Source organism: Chlamydotis macqueenii, chromosome Z (genome assembly GCF_036417535.1).
Source record: "Chlamydotis macqueenii isolate bChlMac1 chromosome Z, bChlMac1.mat, whole genome shotgun sequence".
Lineage (NCBI taxonomy): Eukaryota > Metazoa > Chordata > Aves > Otidiformes > Otididae > Chlamydotis > Chlamydotis macqueenii.
Window position 1 is genome coordinate 78,492,816 of NC_141593.1, and position 17,045 is coordinate 78,509,860.

At 37.5% G+C, this 17,045-nt stretch overlaps 1 protein-coding gene across 6 annotated transcripts in view; it reads right to left on the minus strand.

Annotated features, from left to right (window-relative positions):
• Nucleotides 1-17,045, minus strand: part of TMEM161B (transmembrane protein 161B) — a 40,116-nt gene that overhangs the window by 12,498 nt on the left and 10,573 nt on the right. For 3 of the 6 annotated variants that reach the window (XM_086770633.1, XM_086770628.1, XM_086770629.1), the window contains exons 3-5: nucleotides 12,117-12,197; nucleotides 5,901-5,998; nucleotides 4,049-4,205 (exon numbers count right to left, since the gene is read on the minus strand). In XM_086770633.1, the coding sequence (XP_086626759.1) occupies nucleotides 4,049-4,205; nucleotides 5,901-5,998; nucleotides 12,117-12,197 (336 nt within the window). Of the gene's footprint in view, nucleotides 1-4,048; nucleotides 4,206-5,900; nucleotides 5,999-6,224; nucleotides 6,309-12,116; nucleotides 12,215-12,953; nucleotides 13,036-17,045 lie in introns of those variants that run through there. The other 3 variants (XM_086770632.1, XM_086770634.1, XM_086770631.1) reach the window with 3 other exon arrangements.

The window sequence follows — 17,045 nt, forward strand, 5'->3', positions numbered from 1 at the left end:
CTAGACAGTACTAAACGTGATGTTGTTTTGCTGTCTTTGATAGCTGAGAAATCTCAAAAACAAAAACAAAAAAAAACAAAAAAAAAAAAACAAAAAAAAACCCTATCCTATACTGACCTTCGGAAAAAAAAAAAACCAAACAAAACAAACAATCTTAAAAAAACCCCTATGTAGTCCAGTATGATATATTACACACTTTCATGTAACAACAGTGCCACAAATACAGATATCTAAGACATCAACTGCTCTGTTATCAAGCTTTTTAAAAATTGAATATTGTCCTTCTTAACACATTTCTGAACATAATTACCTCCAAAGTTAAACAGTAGATTAGGATAAATTTTTCATTATATATTGTCACCTCTTATTATTTATTCCTGAAACTATCTAGCCATTCAAAGATTTATTTTTCTGTTCTGCTAAAAATAAGAGAGTTCCCTATCCTAGAACTCTTTATCCACATTAGCAACTGTGAAGCTGGTATTGCTCACGCTGCAGTCCAGCGCAACAAGGGAGACATGCAGATGTTCCTGCCCCAGGTTTCAGTGCTGGTAAGCTGAGCATGAGTTGCAACTTGAGCATCTCCCCCAGTCTGGCAGGGGAATATGGCATCTTTCACTGAGCTACCTGAGCCGCACAAATGTTTCAGCACACGCAATATGTGTACAGCTAGCTTAGCTGTGCCTAGCAGAGCTACCATCAATGTAATGCTGTAGTACTGGAACTCAAATGCTAAATTTATGTACTACTCATTTAAGATTAAATTTCTGTTAAAACACACTTGTATAGACTAGATTCATTTCTGGAATTTTTCTGAATATCTACACTATGAACACTAAACAAGTGCTAATAGTAGGTTACTTCACTGAATCTAAACATCTATTTCAGGAAGATACGGCTGAAAAAATGTCCAGTCATGACTTCCAACTTCTCTAAGCTTTTTCTGGTCATTCTGTTAGCCAAATCCTATCACCTCGTAACACACAGCTATGAAACAGAAGAAACATCTATTACCAAAACACAGAACCGTTCTAGATTTAATTCTGGGCATATCATGTTGATTGCCTTCAACTGAAAATACTGAAGCAACCAAATTTTTTTAGAATGTGCCTCCTGGTACTCCAGCCCTCTGCTTTATCACTAACTCTGTAGACTTCACAGGATCATACTGCTTCATCCTGTCAGTTCAGGAACTATACAGGTAATTAAGGAAAGCCCTATTCAGTATTAGAAAACACTGACTTCACAAGGATCTCTACAAAATCACCCACTCCGTGGAGAAGCCTCCAATAAAAGTGAGGTCTATTTAATGCCACAGAAAAAAAAGAAGTAATTAAAAGTTGTGCATAGAGGCAGGAAACTTGTTCTGACTATTTGTTTCCTTTGTATAATTAATAACTGAATGTTCAACTACCTAGTACTGGCTAAGTAATTATACTTTCTATCCTATTATCGCTTTCAAACTATCCAAAAAGGTACAATTGTTTTTGAACAGATTAATTTAAAAACCTAAAATTCAGGCCCTACTGTTTGCAAATACATTAAAAAAATACATTTGTACACAAGTTTCATATTTCCCAGAATTTATTTATTTCTGAAGGCTTGGTCCTATACGTCAGGCCATTCTTCTCTAGGCATTCCCAAATTTGTATATGTTTTCAGAAGTGCCACACGCATTTTAAAGTTTAACTTCTGTAACCTTTCTCTCACCCCAACAAACTAACAGAAGTCCTGAAGAATTTTCTCTCTAAGCTATACTGCCTGTTACCAAAATCTCAAAACAATATTGGTCCCTTAGCCAATACACATTTAGGTACAAAAATGCTAAAGCATACAATGAACTGTTCACAGCTTGTTAAGTAAAATTTAGCTTTTGGCACATCTTTTGCTTTTAATACTACTCTACCTGATCTCACTTCCCTTTCAGTAATGGAAGAAGGCTAGTGAGAAAATACAGCTAATGTGCTTCTAATACACAGGGAACGCTAGGCCTGTTTCAATCTCCTGCAGCTCCAAACGTGCAATTAGATCTCAAGTGGTTCAGCCAGATTCGGACAAAAGTGGAAATGTTGGTTTAGGCTCAATTCGTATAAAAATGGCAGGTGAGAAAGAAACAATAAAAAAAAAGATCCTAATAGCTACTGGCGTGTTCATACTCTAACAAAGCAAGTTTGCACTGCCAGGCAAGCTAATCTTTTTTAACTTCTGCATTTGGTTTTGCCCTGAATTAATGATCAAAGGAAAGCAGTGATTAGGATTGTATTTACATACCACTGTAAGAAAGAATTATTGCGGTGGATTTTCCTACAATATATAATTCACAACTCTGTTTCACCTTGAGTTGCAATCACTGTAGTATTACTTACGTTGGCCACACCTGAGATTTGAAAGATGAAGTCAATGGGGTGTTGCCATAAATAAATTTACGAGCGCATTGTGGCTTAAGTATTTGAAGCTTGTTTGTCCATTAGTTCTATTAACCTCCCCCTCATCCTCAAAATGGGAGTCAAAGGTGTTTGCCTTCATTTCTGATTTCTTATGCAGTAATCACCTCTCTTTCTTTCCCTCTGCCATGATTAAACTAGAATTCCTGACTTTACACAAACAAATAACATAAAGGCTATGCAATAACATAGCTACAGTGTCACTAAAAGGTGCACAGGAGCCAGGCACCAACTCTCCTGTCACTACCTAGCAGACTAGAAAAAACACCTTTTGGACTGTGGATCTGTCCACTGGCAAGTCAAAGGATAAATACTTGGTCTGGAAGCAAGCTAGTGACAGTCTTCTTTTTTTTCCCCATAATGTGAGTCGACTCCCTCTTCTAGCAAGTTCTTACTCATTACAGGGAAAATTGTGGATATCATTTATATTTCAGGTTACTTAGAAAATGAATTCCTGTCCTTATTGTAAAGGTAGAACACATTTTAATAGTTATCAAGTACAGACGAGCATCAAGCATACCCAGAATTGTTAGCCAAATATAACCAAATATTAGATTTCAAGAGTTTACATAACATCAAAAAAACCCACCACCTACCAACCAAAAAAAAATCCCATAACACAGTAAGAATCTCTGTTGAAAAACAGGCATTTATACAGAGGAATCGATTTTGAATATTCAAGTGCTATATCGACCCTAACTTCACATTTGATCTGGTTGTCAGTTTTGAGGGAGCAGAGGAGTTGCAAAAATTAGTTTTCTAACTCAGCTTTCCATAACCCGCACTCTTCCAGGTACTTATTAAATTCCATTGCTTTATCACCCCTCATGTCTTTAAAAGGCAACTTTCCTCCCTAAAGTGTATGTCTGGACTGATATATGGAAAGCAGTTAATTACCACGCAAACGTCCACGTCTGATACTGGCTTTCCCCATAAAAACAAACACAGCAGCTGCTTCTTTCTATGGTTTGATATGCCTATTTCCTAAATACTACGCTTTTGTCTCCCACGATTTCAGAGAGTTCATTTTTTCACAGAACTTCGAAAACGTGCCATCTTGACTCCTACAACTGTCTACACGTATTACTTTCTGTAAACTTTTGTAAGAGTGTCTTGAATGTATTATAAAATTACACATTCACGCATTATCTTCACAACAAATTAGTATACGCATTACTGTACTATTTTGCTCAGTAAGTATCAGATTAAACATACTGAAAACAAAAAGTATGCAGTAAATCACACGTCTTGAAAAGCTGTAAATACTTTCTGTACAGAAATCTAATTCTGATTGCTAAACTGGACAAAAGCAAATTAGTTTAGAATCGCTACATGCTACAGCTGAGCACTAACTATATGTTCACTACATGTATTTTTTTCCACAAACAGTTTGGTATTAATGTTAACAAGTTACTGATATCAGCATATACAAAGAGCATGTACAGCATATACGTTACCCCAAAATGGCACAAGCTTACACGATCTTTTCTCCAAATGCTACACTTTTTTGTATACTGCCAATCAGCAATACAGAGCTTTATATGACTTGTAGAATGATGTAAACTATTTAGAACAGAGTGATTTTAGAAAACAGAAAAAGATACACTGCAAAAGCCAAGACAAGCAAACACCACACCACGCTGATATTCATTTCTTGTGAAGGCTTCACAATACTGTAATAGGCTTCTGTCACCACATACACAACCGTAGCTGCAACAGTGAAATCCACCAACCACTGATACTCCGGAAAATAATGCAATGCTGAAAAATACAAGTTTGCAGATGTTAAAGGTATTTTAAGACCGTTACTGACATACATATATATATGTGTGTGTATTTTTTCAAACATTTCCAATAATTGAGGTCTAGGTATATCAACCAAGCAAAGAGCAATGACAGCAAAAAGCCACAATTTTCTGCTGAACAACCCGAACTTCACTCTTCACTTCTGTTATTCCATACTTTATTACTATTCAAATTTATAAGGTCACAAGATTTTGCTGTTTTATCATCTTGACTGTTAAAAAGCATACTCAATTTAGATCTCAACATCAAGACAGAAAATGGTTTTCCATCTGAGTATAGCTACAGTTCCAGGTAAGAGTTTTGACTCTCTGTTAGAAATTAAAAGTCAATGGCAGTCATTGAAAATACTACATATAATTGTTTCCTCTTTTTCTTTTTTAAAAAATCAACATCTAAGACACTGATGGTCTGTTCTTCAGGATTTTGTTAGTATCTCCTGTACAGCAATAAATCATTGCGTAAATTCCACCACAAAAATTCTGGGGATCATAGTGTGTTGCATGCAGGCTGGGTAATTTATGCAGAAAGAGCTCCCATAGGTTCTGGAAACTGCAAAGAACAATTTGTGACAATAAAGTGCACTCCATCCCTCTCAAACACCTTCCCTACACCTACAGGGTCAAAAAGACACAAAACATTACTGAGCATTTGTCTGTTGACTAAAGCTACCTGATGTCAAACACATGAAATTGGCCAAATTCAGGCATTTCCAAGTCCGACACTTAGTTGAAATATCTGGTTAGATTTAACAAAAGTTTATATACATAACTTAAAAGACAGTTAAACTCTACACTGTTTCTATAAATACTCAAGGAAACACTTAAATGCTACAATTTCAAGCAAATAACGCTAATTGAAACTTGCGAATGCTTTGTTTATTCACATGCCACCTTCAAAAGACTCTGCATGTCTGATAAAGGTATTTTCTACACTGTTTCTGATTATTTAAGCTGAAATATCTCCTGCATAGGACTATGCTCTCTTTCTTTCCTTCTACATTTATGCATAGAACAAATGTATATAAAAGTGCAGATAGGAAAAAAATACGTATCACACATACATGCATATCCATATAGGAGTTTTCTGTAACACAATGCCTAGTTCTGATTAAGGATCAAAATTTACCATTTAAGAAACCAGCAACTTCCAAAATATTTAATGCTGCTTATTTCTGTACTGTCACTTTCTAAGCATTTTAACTCAGTGTTTCGGATGTGTGGCTGAGAGGTCTAGGTTTCAATGCTACAGTACATTTCCTATTTTAGATGAGCAGAAAGTATATGTTTTAACATCTGTCAGTTGTCATTTTCTTGTATAAAGCTATGATCTCTATTTCAAACAGACTATGATGTGATCCGTTCAGTGTTGTGTCATATTGCTATGGATGCTCGATACAACAATAGATGTGCTTTATGCTGGATTTCACCTACTCATTTTGTTCCATAACATTGCCATTAAGATGTCACCCACGGAACAACGAATGAGAATTAACCCTAATTCTTGCCTTCTCATTTATTGTCAGCTGTTCTATTCATTCATTATCTACAAAAACACATTTTTTTCCATCATTCATCACAAATAAACACTTCATAGAAAGAATCAGGATATATTTGAAATAATATATTACCGTCTGCATCGACTTATTCTTACCGATAGTGTCCCTTTCAGTGACAGATTTTGTTTCTAGATGAAGATCGATGTCTTTTGGAATGGTTAGGGGTTTGTTTTCAATATGACCATTATATTTTCTGCAGAAATAAATAAATAAATAGTACACACATTAATATGAAAAAATAAACTTTTTCAATCTATAATGCCACTTCAAATACAAGTAGAGTGCAGACCACTTTTTTTGTCAAATGCAAGTATTTTTCTCTATCTAGCTAAAAGCATTAATTCAAGTTCAAATCTTGAGAAACAATCAGTTATGTCAACGTTTCCTAGCTTTACCTTGGAGGGCTCTGAAATACTCACTGTGGTATGGGTTTAAATAGCTTCTGCAGGCTGTGTCCTGAGCAAGAGCCGGTAGCCAATATTTACTTCAGACCACTGATTTTCTCTGTTCAGGGAGTGACAGGGTGTTCTACTAAGTTCCCAGTCTCAAAAGGTTAGCGAGACAAGTACAGCTACAGAGCACAATATATCCACCCTGCCATACAAACACCCTGAAGAAAAAGCAAAGGTAAACTAGGACTTTTTAATTGAGGTCTAGACCAGGATGCTGAAAGACAGGCGTGTTAAAGCCTCTGGATTAAAAGAAAGTAAAAAAGACAGACTCAGCAGTGTTAATTTATTGAACACTCACTGGGAAATAACAACAAGCAGTAATCTATCTCGAAAGACAGCTGATAAGGGAAAAAAATAAGGAATAAACTTCCCAAAAAAGCATTAGGCCTTTTTGTCACAAGAGGTGCTTAGCAAGTATGTCACACAAGCTGGACTAAGCTAGATCCCTGAAAGATCCATTCTAGTAGCCACCAAAGATAATTTTAAGATAGTTTTCTAATCTAAAAGGGTATGCATCAAAATACTATAGACTTGTTTCAAATCATACCCTGCTTATTAAAATAAGAGAAAAAAAAAAAAATCACAGCATTTCTAGCAATCCTAGAGATCCAGTACAACTTGAAAAGGAACACTCCATCGTGTGCTCTTTGGGGAGAAAGACAAGTCTAAGATTGTAATACAGTGCCAGAGTTCAAAGTTGTGTTCCAGGTTTTAGCCATTGCTGCAAAGCACGACATTGATACACAGGGGCTTCATAAGTTACACGCAGATTCACTTGCTCCTATCATACAGGTGACTACTTGCTTAAACAAACGGAAGGAATACGGCAACCAAAGGTTGATCCTCACCCTGTTAAACCTTCCTGGCTTCCAGCATTAAGCAGCTTGGGGATAATCTGAACCAAGGACTGCATCTTCTGAAACCATAATTTTTCAAAATTCACACAAATCTGCCTAATCCCTTCCTGAACCAGTTTGAAATCTGTTGGGCTGTGTAGTGTCTTGTGGCACCAAGTTCCACAATGTGTGTCCTAAATTGAGAAGTCCTTAAGTCTGCTCTACTAATGTCATTCAGTGGCTCCTTATATAACATAGCAGTAAGTTCACTACTCTCTAACCACCCTTTGCAACACTCCTGTTGCAAAACTCTCCCCCAGCCAATTCCCAAACTAGTTAGCCTCATGCTTCTCCTCCTTGTGTGGAAATCCTTCTTATAGCCACCACTGCTTTTCCAAGATGCTCTTAAAAGAACTTCAACACAGTCAAGTTACATGAAATTGGGCGAGAGATTACCATTACTAACTAGGGTAAAACTTACTGCATCACTAGTAGAAGAAAAAAAAAATTAAAAAAAATTTTAAAAAATCATTAAAGCAGACCAGAAAATGTTTTGTTAGGTTAAAACAAGAACCCCCCCCCCGCCGAAACTTAAAACCCCTAAATGGCTAGAAGGAAACTGTAAACTCTGCCATATTTTAGAATAGCACCTCTGAAATTAGAAGAGAGGTGGATTTTTCCACAAAAAGACATGTTATTGGGATGTAAGCATTAAAAAGAAATTCAGTCAATTGTGAACTTACTTTTAAGGAATATCCCCTCAGCTAATGTGTGAGATGAGAATACAAGCAGAAAGCATTAGTAAATATTATTTTTGCAGGTGATATTAATTCTTAGTATCATCCAAAGCACAAGAATTTGAATGGACAAACTGAACACTGAGGATGGGAATCTAAAGCATTACTCCAAATATTCAGGTGCTCAAGTCTAAATAAGAAGTCCCAAACACTTCCCAGCCGCTTGAGAATCTGCAAGGTTCTGTGTGCTTCCCTCTACCCAATTCTACTCTGGTTTTTCCTACTGCATGCACCTCATACAGGAGTACCATCATCTTAAGGGAGATGAGCACTTTGATAACTGAAGCCATTTCAGTTCAACAAAATTTGGTGTTCCTACACTTTAATTATCCCAGGGGACCCATAATCCCAGAGACACAGTCAGAACATACCCAGGATCACTGACAGCTTTAATTTAAAGCAATTCATAGTAGCTATGGACCTTTCTATTAGCCAGCCAATTTAATATAACACAAAAGATTCTGAAACAGAAGATCTGCCTAATATTCATGTGCTATTATAACCTATAGCATAATATATTGAAGTGTAATACGCATAAAAAAATGGACTACAAGTTCACACTACAGCTGCTTCCACAGTTCATTTTCAAGCAAGTTCCTTGGATCTCCATTCATCATTTCTCTTTTAATTAGTTCAGACTGGAAAAGTATTTAAGTAAGGAGCAGGTACTACATTTTGCAAGAGTATGGGCTTGACAAAGCACATTCGTTATCTTGAAAAGACATGGAAAAAATCAAACAGATTTGTCCTTATTTCTCCTACATCATCTGTTTCACATCTCCTTGTCTCAAAGTAGCACTGCATTCCATTTTGTGTAACGTAACAGTACACCCAAACCAACTCAACAGGAACAACTCCTAGTTTAACCTCCAGTTCTCCAATAACAGCCGCTTCTTTAGAGGACACAGAGGTATATTTACTGACTAAAACGTAAGTGTATTATTCACTCTGTTGTTAAAATAGCACATTAGCAACTTGTTTTCTCTGAAGTTTCATATCCCCCTGTGATTAACATTTAGCCTAGTACAAACAACTACCTACAAATATTACAACTGTATTCTCTTGGTTACATGTTGATATAGTAAGATAACTATATCGATCTTATGACAACTAAATCACACTAACAAATTTTACTTGACATGAAAACATATCGTTCTATTTGAAACATTACATGAAGAAGTTCAGTAACTGAAAAAGGGTGACTTGTGGTACAAATTTCTACTAAATTTCACAGTATATTTTCCAAAGATTATTAAACTTAAGTTTATATGTCAGTACACATTAACATGTCACGTTTCCATGCAGCTGGGAGCATGTAATTGATCTGACAAAAGTGAGAACACACGTTTTGGATGGCAAAAGACTGGCAAGGCTAAGAAAAGGCAAAAAGAGCAAGGTACGATTATTATCTGGCCATGTGATTGTGTTTTTATGTTTAAAGGCTCCTATAGGGGGACTTACAAGTTACAATTCTGTAATTATTTTACTTATGAATATATATAATTGGTTAAATCACAGAATCATAGATTCTTTATGGCTGGAAGAGACCTCTAAGATCATCAAGTCCAACCATCAACCTAACACCACCATGTCCACTAAACCATGTCCCAAAGTGCCATGTCTACATGTTTTTTGAACACCTCCAGCGATTGTGACTTCCTTGGGCAGCCTGTTCCAGTGCCTGACCACTCTTTCAGTAAAGAAATTTTTCCTAATATTCAATCTAAACCTCCCTTGCCACAATTTGAGGCCGTTCTTACTCGTCGTATCACTTGTTACTTGGAAGAAGAGAACAACACCCCCTCCCTACACCCTCCTTTCAGGCAGTTGTAGAGAGCAATGTCGTCTCCTCTCAGCCTCCTCTTCTCCAGACTAAACAATCCCAGTTCCCTCAGCCACTCCTGATAAGACTTGTGCTCCAGACCCTTCATCAGCTTCACTGCCCTTCTCTGGACGCGCTCCAGCAACTCAACGTCCTTGTACTGAGGGGCCCAAAACTGCACACAGTATTTGAGGTGCAGCCTCACCAGTGCCGAGTACAGGGGCACGATCACTTCCCTACTCCTGCTGGCCCCACTGTTCCTGATGCAAGCCAGGATGCTGCTGGCCTTGGCCACCTGGGCACACTGCTGGCTCATGTTCAGCCAGCTGTCAACCAGCACCCCGGGTCCCTTTCTGCCAGGCAGCTTTCCAGCCACTCTTCCCCAAGCCTGCAGCGTTACATGGGGTTGTTGTGACCCAAGTGCAGGACCCGCCACTTGGCCTTGTTGAACCTCATACAGTTCACCTCGGCCCATCAGTCCAGCCTCTCCAGATTGCTCTGCAGAGCCTTTCTACCCTTGAGCAGATCCAACTCTCACCCAGTTTGGTGTCATCTGCAAACTTATTGAAGGAGCACTCAATCCCCTCATCCAGATTGCTATAAAGACATTGAACAGAACTGGCCCCAGCACTGGGCCCTGGGGAACACCACTTGTGACCGGCCACCAACTGGATTTAATTCCGTTCACCAGAACTCTCTGGCCTCACCCATCCAGCCAGTTTTTAACCCATCGCAGGGTACACCTGTCCAAGCCATGAGCCGCCAGCTTCTCTAGGAGAATGCTGTGAGAGATGGTATCAAAGGCTTTGCTGAAGTCCAGGCAGATAACATCCACAGCCTTCCCATCATCCACTAGGTGGGTCACCTGGTCACAGAAGGAGATCAGGTTGGTCAAGCAGGACCTGCCCATGAACCCATGCTGGCCGGGCTTGATCCCCTGGTTGTCATGCTCATGCCAGGTAATCACACTCAGGATGATCTGCCCCATAATCTTCCCCGGCACCGAGGTCAGGCTGACAGGCCTGTAGTTCCCTGGATCCTCCTTCTGGCCCTTCTTGTATGGGCGTCACACTGGCAAGCCTCCAGTCTTCTGGGACCTCCCCTGTTAACCAGGACTGCTGATAAATGATGAAGAGTGGCTTCTTCACCAGCTCCCTCAGTACTCTTGGACAGTTATAAATTGTAATTATAAATGGGTAGTTTTAAATTGTAATGCTAATCACAATTACTTTGTCTCACCTTGTTACAGAAAACTGTTAGATAAAATGAGTTTCTAAATTTGAAAGAATATTGCAGCAAACATGCACAATTATTTAATATTAAAACAGTAACTTAATTCTTTACCCTAAAGTGTGGCAAATAAGGTTGTTAACCATGTAGCTGAAGAACTAGAAGTTACATTACAATGGACAGATTATATGCGCAGTTCGTGGATTAATGCAAGTGTTAAGAATTATAAAGCAGTTCATACTCGAGTAAAAGAAAAAGGACTAAAGGAAACCTCATATGTCACCTAAAAGAAAGCCAGAGGGACTTGTTTGTTTTAAATATAGACAGCTCAGAAATCTTGCATCGATACAGTCAGCTTCACCATCTCAAGATGTCTTGGTTCTTGCCACAGTTGCACTTCTGACTGTTGCAGAACTTCACACCTGAATGTCAGAAATCTGTTTCCAGCTTAAGCTGATGAAGAGCTATCCCATCCCTCTCAGTCATCTTTTTGCTAGGTTAAACAAGCCAAGCTCTTTTAGCCTCCTCTTGCAAGACAGACTTTCTATTTCCTGGATGATCCTGGCAGCCCTCTGTTCACCTGTTCAAGCACAACTTCATTTTTCCTGAACATGAGAGATCAGAACTGTACACAGTAATCCAGATAAAATTCTACACTGGTGCCTTGTCCCAGAGGATTAATATTTCCCTATCGCTTCTGCTAGAAATACCTCACCTTATACATCCTAGGAGTACATTTACCTTTTTCACAGCTGTATAAGACTGGTGGCTCACAGTAATCCTATGTTGAACTAATACAGTCAAATCTTTCTTCTCTTCCTTCAAGATGAAGAGCCTCAGTCCTATAGAAGATTTGCTCTCCTCAGTTTTCATCTAAATGAATACATTCACTAAAAAAAAATTCCTCTCCACCAAATTAGCAATTTCACAGACCAGTTTTGTTAACTGGAAATCATCCAGTTCTGCAGTATTTGGGCATGTTCAACTCTGTTAAACCAAAATAACACAGCTGGGTCCAGAGCTGTAACAATTAATGCAAGCAGAGCAACCCTATGCAACTAGCAGTTTTTAGCTCACACAAAGACAAAAGTTGGCTGGCAAAGTTATTATATGGATCATGCTGGAAAAAAAAAAAAAAAGGGGGGGGTGTGGAAAAAGCTTAAAAAGTATTTACCTATCTTTTTTGCTCTTCCCTCTTTGTTTCCCTGCAAGAATTCGTAGTTCTTCTTCAGTAGGATGCTGATACCACCGTAAACTAAAGAAAAAGAAAATCTCAAGTAAAACAGTATCAGTATTAGCAATTTGGAGTGGTTTTTTTTTAAAAAAAAAAGACTATGTATCACACAGATCTATATGCATATTAGGACAGTGGCCATTTGCAACACTTAAGCAAAATACCCTTGTATGCAAGTATACCAAACCCTGCCTAAATTGAATAATGAAAGGTAAACTTCAGTTCTCTTCAGCATATCAGATGTTTATCCAAAATTAGAAAGCTTTGCCACTTTGTCGTTCAAGTGAAAGCCCTTCACTTCTCAAAATATCAAATTTTCAGGTTATCATCAAATATAGCAAACAAGGTTGTAGCAATATTGGAAAAAGCTCACAAGAATAGTTATACCATTGTAATTACCCATTAGAACCATATTCTAAATGATTTAATAAAGTATAATTATGCCTCTCAAAAAAGCCATAATTTTCCAGAATTTGGAATAGCTATTATCAAATAACCATTACCAGTCTTTTTTCCTAGGCAGAGCAGATCATAACATCAACATTTCTTTCCTAAACACCTCCTCAGCGATATCTTCAACTCCCACTAGAAAAAGTCCTAGAAAAAGGACTATTAAAAAGAACTCCACTAATTTACATGTAGCTGAGCTGCAAGTTTTTCTGCTTTCACAAGTCAATACACCATCCGTTGCTCATTTATTTAAAAGACAAGTAGTGTCAAGGAAATTCTGAAGAGGAAAACCAGATATGGATAAGTCTCTAAGATGGTACATTCTACCTTCATTTCAAAGCATCTAAAAAGTCTTAACAGCTGAAACAAGGCCTTTTCCACATTCAGCAAGGGAGGGTTGCTGTCCACATGCAGGAATGATGTCACTCTGATCTCCATTCTGAAATGCTGAGGCAAAAGAGTCCAAGTATTAAGAGGAAAAGACTTGGGAAATTTATGTGGAAGTAGTTTTATGGAGTGGGATGCCACTATTTGGTGACATGGATTAACACAGAGTAATAGTTAGAGATGATAATGGAATCTGCAACGATCAGTACTTCTCATGCTAAGATAATCTCATCAAGTAGGACCATTCAAATCTACACTGGCAAATTAGCAATCATGTTACATCCAATCTCAAACACATAGCACAGCAAATTTGGAAAATAAACATGAAATCCAAACAACATCAAGCCACTTCACAACAGAATCAGCTGATACTGGGATTTCTTCAAGAGAAAATAATTCAGTACCAGCCAATACTACATCACAGATGTACTGCACGCTGCAAATTTCCCTTGAAGGAATCCACTGCCAGTTCAAAACCTGAAAATGTCAAATACTACAGTCTTTGCACGAACAACGAATTTTGGAGAAGGGAGAAGAGGGGCTTAATTTTGTTTGAGGTTTTTTTCTAAGGCATCAGTAGGAGTGAAAGTTATTTCATTGATTTACTTTTATCATGTGTCTCAGCTAAAAAATTCGCCGTTTGCAAACTTTGCTGCAAAAGAGACTTCGTTAAGACTGAGAATCATACAGAAACCACAGCAACTATCTTTTCATTCATACAGTGGAGATACTAACTTCTTTCTGTCTTTCACACGACCCGGAGAAAGCGGGGGAAAGCAGAGAAGCAGTTGTCTGCTTTGCCATTCACCATCTCCCAGATTTGAACTGGGCATGCTGAGAGTACCACAAGTAGTTCTGCAGTGATGAAAATGACCTGTGTTGGAAAGCTAATTTTTCACTACCTTTAATGTACAGGCAAGAGAAATAGTACCTAACACAGCAGAACAAACAAAATGCTTGTTCTGTGTAACATAGTAACACGAATCAAACACTTTAACTATAATTTGCTTTTAATTACAATAGAGAATTACATTGCAAGTGATTCCTAATTACAACTAATAGGATACAAGACTTCTGGGTTTGCTTAGTTAATAAACCTTACACACCTTGCATTCAAAAAAAAAAATCTCAAAACCAAGAGATCTGGACAAACATTTTCATAAAGGTACAGCTAAAAAAAAAAAAAAGTAGGTAGTATCTGCTTTAGCTTGTATATGTTTAAAACTGAGATCTCACAACTTATTACTTTGTAGCTTTGATATATCCAAGTTAGTCTGAAAAACAACAGCAGCACAGATATGCCCCAGTTAGTTTGAAAGAAGGTCATTAATGAATGCCAACAAAACATCCGTTTTCTCCTGTCTCTTCCTAAGGTGGCCTGAAAACAGAACAACTGAAGTAGCTGAGCAACTTAAAAGCAACATTTTTGTAGATAATGTTTTGTCAGTTAAAAATGCAAAGGCCTGTGCAGATACTTCGGCTGCCAATTCACTCACTTCAGTAACCATGAATATGCAAATTCCGTTCAAGCTCTGAAAAGAGCATTGATTTTTAAAGTTTGTATTTCGTTACAAATTTAAGTAAATAGTTTTTCAACAGTCAATGACAGCTGTTCATTCTGGAAACTAGCAGTTATATATATCTATTCTAACAACTCTTTCGAATTTTGAAATGTCTACATTTCCTTTTAATGGACTTTGAATGTACACATAGAGGCATCCTGAAACCCACCGGCCACTGTCGTGGTTTAACCCTAGTCAGCAACTAAGTACCATGTAGCTGCTTGCTCACCTCCTGCCCCCGACATACACATCCCCGGTGGGACGGGGGAGAGAATCAGAAGGGTAGAAGTAAGAAAAGTTTAATAATTGAAATAAAAATAAACTATAATAGTAACTAAAAATTGTAATGAAAAGGAAAACAAAAGAGAGATACACAAAATCCAAGAAAAACAAGTGATGCAACTACACACTATTCACTGACCAACACCCAGCCAGTCCCTGAGCAGCAATCACGAGTGAAATCAAGAGCAATTCCAGAACCATCTCGAGCAGCGATTTTGGAACAGCAATTTTCTGGGATTTGCCCATAGCCCAGCCTCCGCTTATATACTGGGCATGACGTTTATGGTATGGAATACTTCCTTTCTCCAGTTTGGATCAACTGCACTGTCTATACCCCTCACAGCTTCTTGCACCTGCGCATTAGCAAAACCTGGGAAGCTGAAAAAGTCCTTGATCTCAGAGCAACAAGTAACAACTTCAGTGTATTATCAACATTCTTCACATATCAAATTCCATACTAAATCCAAAACACAGCAGCTACTGGGACGTTAATTAGCTCCACCCCAGCAAAAACCAGGACAAGTCACTTAGGAGTTTCTGGCTTGTCCAGTAATGTGTTCATCCTCCCTCCCATTTGGCAAGGGCTATCTGTAGATATTTCAGACTATCTCACTTAGAAAAGCCTTCCAACCCTTTGTAAGAATGACACTTAAGCCAAGTAACTTAAAAACTAGTTTTGTGAAACAAAGGCTAGTTGACGTATACTGACAAAGGGAAGGAGGAATAGGTGGTAACTTTTCCTAGGAAAGCTGGACTGCTTAAGAGTGTGTCTGCTTGTACCTGTACACTTACGTGTCTATAAAACCCTCTACCACCCCACTCATGCAGGCCTGTCAAAAAATACAGTTGGCTAAGAGACAGCACGAAGGAAAATGGGTTAAACATAAGAGATATTTTCTTAGTTTAACTGACAAACTAACTGTTTTTCTTTCTGTGATTGAAATTCAGATTCTTGTTGCAGTGAAGCTTCTGACTTGTTTTTATTCCTGGGACACATAATTTTTTCTGGCTCTTTACATAATTCTTGTATTCAGGAGGTTATTCACAATGACTGATATTACAATGCACTAAAATAGTTACCAGATAAATAGAAGAACACTGAAAAGCAACAATGAGATTTTCAAGGCTACTAACATGAAAGGCAATAATAAGACTCCCGTTGACTTCAGTTGAAGCAGAATTCCACACGCACAAGGGCAGAAATCCTGCTTTATGTATTTATCAATCTTCAGGTGTGCAAAGATAAATGAGAAAAAGATTATGAAAAATATTTGAACAGCAAATCTTCCTCTATCACTGGTACAAGGCATGCCTTAGAAGAAGGATACAGAAAGTCAAAACCTCACCAGAATGAAGACGACAAGAATAATATTGAGTAATTATTTTAAAAGCGCAATTAAGTATTTAAATTTTGAAATATAAAATAAATAAATCTTTTAAATAGGACATAAAATACAAAAAAGTTATTTGAATAATTGCTGATAAAAGGTAGTAACACACCTTAAAAATAAATAGTATGCAATTTCATACTCATTAATGTAATATCCTTTTTAGAGCAGAAAAAAGGTGATCAATACCCTGCAGATGTGTCACTAATGAAACTTCATACGACAATTAAGAGTATGATTCCTGCTCATATTATTCACCTGACAATTACTGTTTTCTATTATACTTAATCAGTGACACCTAACACGCACCTAAACAACCCTTAGAGTGATTTTTTCATTAGCAAGTATTTGGGTGATGAAATGGGGAAAACTAAAAAGAAAAAAGTTTGTAAGTAATTCTGACACGCAGAGGAAAAGGGCAATGGAAAATTATACGAGAGTGGTTAAGACTCCTACGGAGCACATTATTATTCAAGGATACTCCTTCAGAAATCAGAGAGCAGATACTTGGTATTCTCAAAATTTTAACAATTACAAAAGAAAGTACACTACCTTCTAATCACACAAAGTGTTTTTCTTCCTAAACAAAAAAAACATAGTATCTATGATTGTTTTAATACTGAAGATGCTGACTTATATTCAAAACAGCTACTGGTTTTCATTGTTATTATGGATACAGCCACACAGGGAATGCTCCCCTTGCAACTCATTATGTCTGTTTGATCTATTGTTACAAGGAAGCAGTGTATTGAAATTTATACTAATCCTGTCCTATGAAGTATTACAAAAATATAATTTTT